At 39.1% G+C, this 9,122-nt stretch overlaps 1 protein-coding gene across 1 annotated transcript; it reads right to left on the bottom strand.

Moving 5' to 3' along the window:
* Nucleotides 1–3,393: 3,393 nt before the first annotated feature.
* On the bottom strand, nucleotides 3,394–8,860 carry NSA2 (NSA2 ribosome biogenesis factor). Its single transcript, XM_044446692.1, has 6 exons — nucleotides 8,747–8,860; nucleotides 7,103–7,290; nucleotides 6,597–6,747; nucleotides 5,915–6,094; nucleotides 5,271–5,463; nucleotides 3,394–3,641 (listed from the first exon to the last, which is right to left on the bottom strand). The coding sequence occupies exons 1-6, from the start codon at nucleotides 8,747–8,749 to the stop codon at nucleotides 3,574–3,576; spliced, it is 783 nt and encodes a 260-aa protein (XP_044302627.1). The 5' UTR covers nucleotides 8,750–8,860; the 3' UTR covers nucleotides 3,394–3,573.
* Between the last annotated feature and the right edge of the window lie 262 nt (nucleotides 8,861–9,122).

Genomic DNA, 9,122 nt, shown 5'->3' on the forward strand with positions numbered 1-9,122 from the left:
TGGAGCCAGGTCTGGGTGACCTCATTTCCAGTTAAATGTTAGTTCCTATTCATAGCTCCTTGTGATTTTTAAAAAATGCAGATTTACTACTGTGTGCAATTGAGCTAGAAGTATCACATTACTAGAACTATCCTGAAAGATTGTTTAAAAACAAGCTTGTGAAATATGAATGAAAATGTGATTGAAGGGGACAAATTCTTGAAAGGGTTATTTTGCCATTTAGAACTGATGCATTAAAGACGAGGTCTATAGTGCTGCAAAGGAGGGGAAAATGTATGAATTCCAGAGTAGGGCTCTTACCAGTCGTGATTAAAACATGCTGCAGGACCACCTTCTTCAGCCTAGCCTGTATCTTACAGTAAGTTGATGGTGGCTGCGATAGACTGGATGGTGTAGAACATCTAGAAGACACCAAGTTGAGAAGGCTAGTATAGGACGACTAGATACAAATAGATAGCAGTATTATCATGAACCTGTTTTTAGTTGCCCTCAGGGTTGCTTTTAGCATTCTAGTTCTCTTGGATCTTACTAATGGTTTGGATATCGTACTGCTTTTAATGTCAAGATGTGCTTTACACTCCATGCGTGCTTTGCCATTTGCAGAGCTTTGATTTCATGCAGAATTGTGTCCCCAAATCTATTGCATGAATTTTGTAGTTCCTTGCTGTGTGTTTAATAAAATGTTTTACCTTTTAGCTTAACAGAACTTTTGCAGTCCTTGATTATTACCCACCATTAAGTAAGTTCCAGGACGGTAGTGTTGTCTTGTTGCGCGAACATAAGCAATCTGTATTTCAGGATTCAGTTTTGTACTTGTCGCTATCATTACAGGATTCAGTCCTAGAAATGTCATAAACACGGCATTGGATGCTCTGTAGTCTTCTAATGTTGATAAGCCTCTTAGTATGATGCTGTCCTACACTAGTATTTTGTTTAGTCTTTCAGTTTGTTCCTTTCTAATGTGTATTGTTTCTGAAGTGTTTCAACAGTAATTAAAGTTACTTCTTAATTTTCTGACTTGTTTCAGTGGTTCTCTTCCAAATATTTTAACATTTTTTCTTTCTCCAAGATAAGCTTTTTTGGGTATAGGGAAAAAATGTGGTAAGAATTGTTGGTAGTCAAAGCTCCACAGCTTCTTACACTGCAGCAAGCTCTGGGTTGAATGCTGGTTAGATTCAAGTTGTAGGAAAGGCCTGTGGTAGCAGGGATTGCCTCCCCAATGTATAGTCCACAGAAATATGCTCTGAAGGCTTGAAGGGCTCTGGAGCAGTGGCAGGCGGCAGCAGGGGAAACTGCAGAGGCAAGGAGTCTTGCTATCCTGTATAGCACAGGCTGGTATCTGGTAGCCTTCCAGGTATTTTTGCTTACAGTTCCCATTATCCCTCATGGCTGGTTTGCTGGCTGAGGTTGATGGGAGTTGTAGGCCAAAATCTGGAGAGCCACAGCTTGTCCCACCCCTTGTATATAGTGTGCAGTTCTTTAGATGTGGAATTGAAAATGTATGCATTCCACACAGGTCACTGACTTCCAGAATCTATGATGGGCATCATTTTCATGCGTGCACAGCCTATACTTACGTATGTAGGTTAATGTGTACCTGTTGACATTAATAGAATAACAGCATGTGGTTGTCCTGTTACTACACAATAATAGTGTATAGGGAAAGCACATTTAAATACAACATCCTGTATGGAACATTTGCACAGGTAAGATTAGTAACCCAGAGAATGTTCTACAGCTTTGAGTGTAAAAAACACTTTCAGATTTTTTCTTTGTCTATGCATTGATAATTTCATGTTTATATTCCTGAAATATGGAGCTGGGTGGGTGATTGGACCAAGGTTGCAGTTGGTGCAGAATGCAAGGGGCCTGGATGCTGATTAAGGTACATGGCTAAGCACATATTAGGTCGGCATTGAAACAGCAGCACTGAGTAAAATTCACAACCTTGTAGTTGGCATATAAAGCCCTGAACTGGGTATCATATCACCTGGCAGATCCCTGTCCTCGATACAGATCTGTGCAATTGTGAAGATCACTAGAAGTGCCCTTGCTGGTTGCCATTTTAAAGCAGGCCTCCTCAGTGATAGCACTCAATGAAAAAGACACTAATTGTGGCAAATTTTAAGTCTGTCTCAAGCTTTCCTTGACACCCAGTTTATATCAACTTTTAGTTCTAATGATTTTGAACATTTTAACTGACATAACTGGTACTATGCTACATTTTAATTTCCAAGTTTGTAAACCATTCAGGTATCTTTTAGACATGACAAAATCTGTTATGACATAGTATTAATGTATTTTAATGTACCCTTTTTTTTTTTTTTTTTTACAAATGTAAGGCCTTGCTCTGTATGTTTCCATTTACAGATGTTCTGCTATCTTCTAGCAACAGGGTTTCCTAATGATAATTCTGTGTAATATCCTTCCTCTTGCCAGGCCTTAAATGTTCTGGACCTTTAGGCATCAGGCACTTTTAGGAAGGCCTCTGGTGCTAACAAATCCCATTTTTGTAAAAGCTGTTATTCCTTCTGTTCCTTGCAGTTTTTTTTTTGCAGTTTTGTATTTTTAATGTTTTGCTATAAGGGCCTTTATCCTGCTTTTAGTATTTACTTTTGCCCTAACATACAAGATCTATTAATCAGCACCCAGGTGCCACACCCTCTTGCTAAAGCTATGCTGGTCTAGAACACAAATGCATGAAAAACATGTTAGGCCTTTATATGCCAAGATGACAACCAACACTTTGCTCTCTGTAAGCCGCCCAGAGACTTTTTCAGTAATTGGAACTGCATACAAAAACCTTAAATAGTTAATCAAAAGGTACTTTAGCACTGTTTGCAGTAACAGCTTTCCCTTATTACATGATGATTGAATACACCACCACTTGATGCCCAGAATAAAAAAGTATTTCTTTGCCTGCCTGCATGTACAGAGCATTATTGAAAGAATAAGACATTTATTCAGTTTTCTCAAATTGGGGCTTGGCTAGGAGGGTTCATGTGATGCCACACACATATTAATACATGCATATACAGAGTGGCGGTACTGAACCCCTTGACGAGTGTATGGGGAGCCCTGAAACAATACCCACATGCATGCATGCAATGCTAATGCTTGACCAGGGGTGTAAGCAGTACAAATGTTTGAATATACAATCCCACTCATGTTCATGAATATGTGAACACTGTACAAACTCCCATTTCCATTATGTTTCAGAAATCTAAAATTTTCTTCCCCGAGTTTCTGAACTCTACTCTCTTTTGAAGAACTAGCTGATAAACATCATGCTTTCTACTTGGGTTCCTGGAATTAATTTCTAGAAGCAGTGCCAGATTTAATAAGCCCCTTCCAAAGGTCAGAAATCATTGCAACAATTAGGATTCAGTAAACTTTGATACAAATTAGTGCATTTTATTATTGTTCATCTTCAGTAACAAAAACAGTTCTCAGACTTTCAGTCCTCCGCCTTCAGATGTTGATGCTCTGACACAAGTCCTTTGTCTCCAAATATTCTGAAAGGTTCATCCTTCTGGAAAGCTACTGTGCATGCCCACAGCTGCACTTTGCCACTTATACAAGTAGAACAGCATTAATACACCCATCATTTTCTGGATTGTTGGTTACTTGTGCATATTTTCCTGAAGAAAGAAGCAGAGATTGTATAAGAACAATAAAATGAAATGATAACCTATCCTAAGGTTCATATAAGGTACCAGCTCATTAATTTATTGTCCACACAAACAACCATAGCACAGACTGGCATCTGTCAAAGTTCTCCCCACAGGCAAAGAACTAGTCAACCTTGGTCCTCAATCCACAGTGGCAAAAGCATTTAGTTAGAATGGCAGTGAGGAGTTCAAGTATTTCCAATTCCTTCTTTCTTTGCCACTACAGATGCCTCTTGCCAGATGTTGAGGGAAAGGTTAGTGAGTCACAGCACAAGCACAGTTCCACAAAATCTTGAATAGCTAAGTTGAGCCATGTCTCAAAAGGCACTTGAGGAGGCTGCCTGCTATACTTAAGCATGCATGGTAACTGACGTTCACATCTGATAAGCATAATACCTAAAGGAAAGTAGCAGAGATGAAAATAGGATAAAACAACACCAATAACAAACTCTTAACAAGGAACCTAAAGGAGCTGTTCTTTAAGAGGCTTAGCAGGCATGCAAGAGAACATTAAAGAACAGCTTTCCACAACTTGGTGCCCTTCAAATGTTTTGGATTACAGCTAAGACCCCAACCAAGTAGCTGTGACTAATGGGAAAGGCTGCATTAGTCTTTCCCATTAGACAGCTTTAAAGTAGGGGTGGGAAATTGTACTGAAGGACTGAGAGGTTGCATTGGATCCCCAGAACCCTTCTATAGATACATGCCTCCCATGCCACCACTGAAAGGGCCTGCACAGGTGGAATGTCAGCAGTTTAGCTGAGACAATTGTTCATGGCTTGCTTCCTAGCAGAGTTGCTGGGAATCCAGCTATGGTGGTGGAGGTGGGGCATACCTGGGAGGCAGGGAAGAATTTAGTATGATGCTATTTCTGAATTCATTTTTCTGTTTTGTTTTCTCAAATACAATGCAATCCCCTTTTAAAGCCATCCAAACTCATGGCCATCACTGCATCTTGTGGTAGTGAATTCCGTATGCTTCATGTCACTAAGTTTACAAATTTTCAATTTCTAAGGGACAATTCAGACAGCTGTTGGTATGTTACTGGGGCCCACTGTGACAGTAAACAGTACAGATTACCTCTGAACCAAGTCATATTCTTTCAGCAGGACTGAAAAAGCTTCAGAACATTCACTTCTGCAATGAACTTGAACAATGAGCAAACTTAATTAACCTCCAGTTGTAGCAGGATGGCATTAAGCTATGATTGTGAAGTCAGTCTAGACATCCTGGAGGGACTGCACCACTGGCCATGTTAAATACATACCAATTTTTGCCCAGATCTAATGAACTGAAATAGCAAATACAATAAAGCACATGGGGGCATCCACATATAAAAGAGGCAGGGTGCAATTCTTGCTCCCTGTACAGAATGCCCTACGGGTTGCAGCTCAGACTATTAAAATCAGCCCAGGTATGTTGGAGTTTAAGCCTTTCTTCCTCTCAAAGATGCCATTTGAAAGGAAATTCTCCAGTAACACCATTCTTCAAAACCTCTACATTAAAAGGCAAAATACACTTTTAATATTGTGTCTTTGCTTGGCTTAGGCATGCTTTCTGCCCATTACTTACAGATTGCAACTGATAGTAGATACTTACCCCAGACTACTTTGCCCCCTTGTGTCACAAGACCAAGCTCGCTCACATTCACCTCGATGACTGTACCTTTTGTAATTACCCCCAAAGTTGTAAACAGAGGAGATGAGGGGTTCTTTTTTACACCAAGGATAGGTAGACAAAAAGTGGCTTTAAGTTCTGGATGTGTTACATGGGCCTTCTTAAATCGCAATCCCTGTTTTGTAATAAAAGTAAAAATATTAAATTTGTCACAAGCAGAGATATAGAACAAGAGAATGTAGCCACTTGTACTTCTCCTTGTATTCCAAGCATGCACAATCAAGTTAAGTTTTAACACTACAAAAAGTTAGAAACAGTTCTCGTTTAGACACACAATATTATATGCTAGTTTCTTAATATGTGTGTGTGCATGCTTGTGTATGATTTAACACATAATGTAAATTAATTGAAATCCTTAAATTATTATAGCAATGAATACTAATAATTATCAAAGCCCTTTACAGCCTTACCTCTGAAGTATAGACAGTCCTTATCAGTTCAACAAAAATGGCTTATTTTATACAACATTACAAAAGGTAGTACTCCTTTTTTTTTTTTTCACTGAAAGATGGTAATTAGGGATCAGTAAGTACATATTGATTATCCATGCCATGAAAGTATTTTACCATTGGTCGAATGAATCGTTCATATTTTGGAGGTTTCCGGGTAAAACCATCTCCAACAAAACACACTTTAGTAACCATTCTCTTCCATGCCTTCTTCTTTCTTTTTCCTGTACGGATCACCTTCAGAACTTCTGTCTCACCCTGGGCACGGACTTTGGGTATAGGAACTTCCCATTTCCCCTAGGAAGAACAGCGAGTGTTGTCAGGACAACGGAAATGGTAGACAACTTGGAGGAAACGTACTATGACCCAATAACAATATATAGTTTGACTAGACTGCTTCTTAAAACTGGAATGAACTGTAATTAAGCAAAAATGGTATTACTATGGTTGTGCAGGGGCTTGCAACTTTTGGCTTGGCTCAGTAGCCAGTTATTCTCTTAAAAATAATTTTCAATATGAAATACAATTTAAAAACAACCTTACAGCTAAAAAAAATACAACGTTAAACATTCAATTAATATAATTAATTAAAAGTTGTACTATATAGCAAATCAAGTGAAGCATGTACGGGATATTATATTACAACCCAATAAAGTAATATGCTTAAAGTTAGAATTTTCTCAACTAGAAATAGCCAATTGGTTCTTAACCCTGAGCCACCCATCAAGTCCTTTTATCATGCTGAGATTTACAAGAAGCAGAAGACATGCACTGTTCCATCTTCGTGTCTATTACTTACCGCTTTCTCTTTCCGCTTCTGTTTGATCATGTTGGAGAGAACCTTGGCTCGGGACTGGCCTTCTCTGTCCAGCAGATATGCTGGCACAGCTCCTTCTGGGGTCTTGTCATCATTCTTCTGTTTGGTATTCCTCTTTTCATGCATTTTAATACTAGAAGAATAGATTGTATTTAATTTTTTATCCTGATAAGCACTGGTTGTAAGTTTGAAATGAAAAATGATTAAAAATAGCAGAAGCAAAACACATCTTATATTGATCACTTTTTTAAACAGGGGAACTGACTGAAACATCCTAATTGAGCAGACTATGCAAGACTACCAAGTCATTTCCCCTGAGAGAGCCACAGAGAATCAAAGAAAAGTGCATTCTATCTGGCATAGGTGAGTAAGAACAATGTTTCAAGCAGTAATCAGTAGCTTATTTTCCACTGAGGCCAGGTCTGAACTATTCCATTATTTCATGATCATACTAAAGTAGACCAGTTGTATAAAGAGGCTCTACTCACGTCTTTTTCATCTGTATTTTCTCTGCATGGCGCTGTTTGTGATAAAGTTTGGCTTTCAATCCAATCATTTTCTTGGCTTTCTTTGAGCGTTCATGAGCCTCGCGACCCTCTTTCTTCCTCTTCTTCTCATGGTAATCCAAACGATAACCATATCGCTTCCGGTGTAACTCTATATACTCGTTTTGTGGCTGAAACATTCAAAGAAAATAAATGATAGTAGAATCTAGACAAATTTGAATGCCACAATACACACAGGGCTATCTTTTCAACACATAACAAAAATAATCCCATCGGATTAACTGTTTGACATCTTATACTACAATTAAAATTTGGGGTTTTTATTTAAAGTAGCACATTGATTTCAGAAAGAAAAAAACGTTAAGGTACAATCCTACCCCATGTTTAGCCAGAAAAAATGCTAGAACTCCAGCATTTCCCAGTCAGCCATGTAGGGTTTTTTCCTGTCTAAAATAGGTAGGATAACTTCAAATATTTCAAGACTCTTAGTAAGAAGAAAACAATTTTAAAGAAAGGATAATGGCAATAGGCAAGTGAATTCATGCGACACTTTTGCTACAACATAACAAATTATTTTAGCTGATTATGATTACATAGAGACCTGCTTGTGATTTTGCAACAGTTATTGACATCAGTATTTGAAATCAGGCAGGGTTCAAGGCCCAACAATCACCAAAAGTTAGTAAACTAATCTCCATGGAAAAATACAAAGATCTCAAAGGGAAGCCAATAATGATCACGGTGTCTGTTTTAAAGAAACACCATCACAAAATGCATACAGAAACCCATTGTTGCATGTCTCTTTAATTTTCAATATTTACCATCTAGCTTCTTCCAGAAAAAAAGCAACCACCTATATTACTCAGTCATGAAGAAAAGATAGAGTGAGACTCCAGCATGAGAGAGCTGAATTACAATTTATTCAGCAACTCAGCTCTATTAACTAATAGTATGAAACCAAAAACCACATCTTATTATAAGAGTTAATTAGTATAATAATCTATCAACAGTGCCTTGTGAATTATCACAATTGTATATGCATTTATATTATCATCACAATTTATACTTTTCTCCTCTTTATTTTCCTCTAAACTCACTGCTAACAATCCCCATGCATATATACTTAGGACAAGTTTCCATGCATAAGACCTGGATTCTAATCCCTACAAAGGTTATGCCATAAAAATTTTAGTCTTTAAGATTCTGGAAGGTTTTTGCACAGGCAAACTTCTGAAGAAAATATTAGGTGGAGACAGAAAAATTGCCCTCAAATAGTTTCCGCTGCTGAATCAGACATTTTTTTTTTAAAAAATTGTGCGAAATATTGCCTGTTACTGACATGCCAGCTGATAAAAAGTATATTTAAAGTTAGTCCAATTCTATAGGTGCCTACTCGGAAGCAATCCCCACTGATCCTACAAAGTTTATTCGTAGTTAAGTAGAATTCCAAACTCGGTTATCCAAGTCCTTAGACTAGGAAATTCTATTCGGTCATGTATATAATAAAAATAAATAGCTGGGCCTGCTCTTCGAGGCATCTCAGGAGCCCGACGCACCGGAGCGCATCTCCCTTAAAGAAGCCCCTCGCCCGCGAACTACTCCGAACCGAGGCGGCCGGCCCCTTACCATGATGGCTCCACGCCCTACAACCGGGGAGACTCGCCGTCGACACTCAGCACCCCTCCGTCCCGGGCACGGGACTCAAAAGAAAAGGCCGATCCTGCCGCGAAGAGGCTCCGGGTACAACTGTTTCCGCTTCCTATCGTTCCGCGACAGAGTGGACGGGCTGGACTGTTCGGCTTCCGTGCGCTGGTTCTTTCACTCGCTGTCCCGGTCAGTTTGGGGCCCAGGGAAAAGAAGAAACGTAGACCTACTATGAAAACGTCCCTGTTTCGAATTGTCTTTGAAGTTAGCAGGATGCCTTCAGGAACGAAGTACAGGGAGGGGAAACAAGATCGGGGACACCCAGCGGAAGTAGCGTGTTTTTTCCCCCGGAGGCCGC

Source organism: Varanus komodoensis, unplaced genomic scaffold (assembly GCF_004798865.1).
Source record: "Varanus komodoensis strain SLA01 unplaced genomic scaffold, ASM479886v1 scaffold5, whole genome shotgun sequence".
Lineage (NCBI taxonomy): Eukaryota > Metazoa > Chordata > Lepidosauria > Squamata > Varanidae > Varanus > Varanus komodoensis.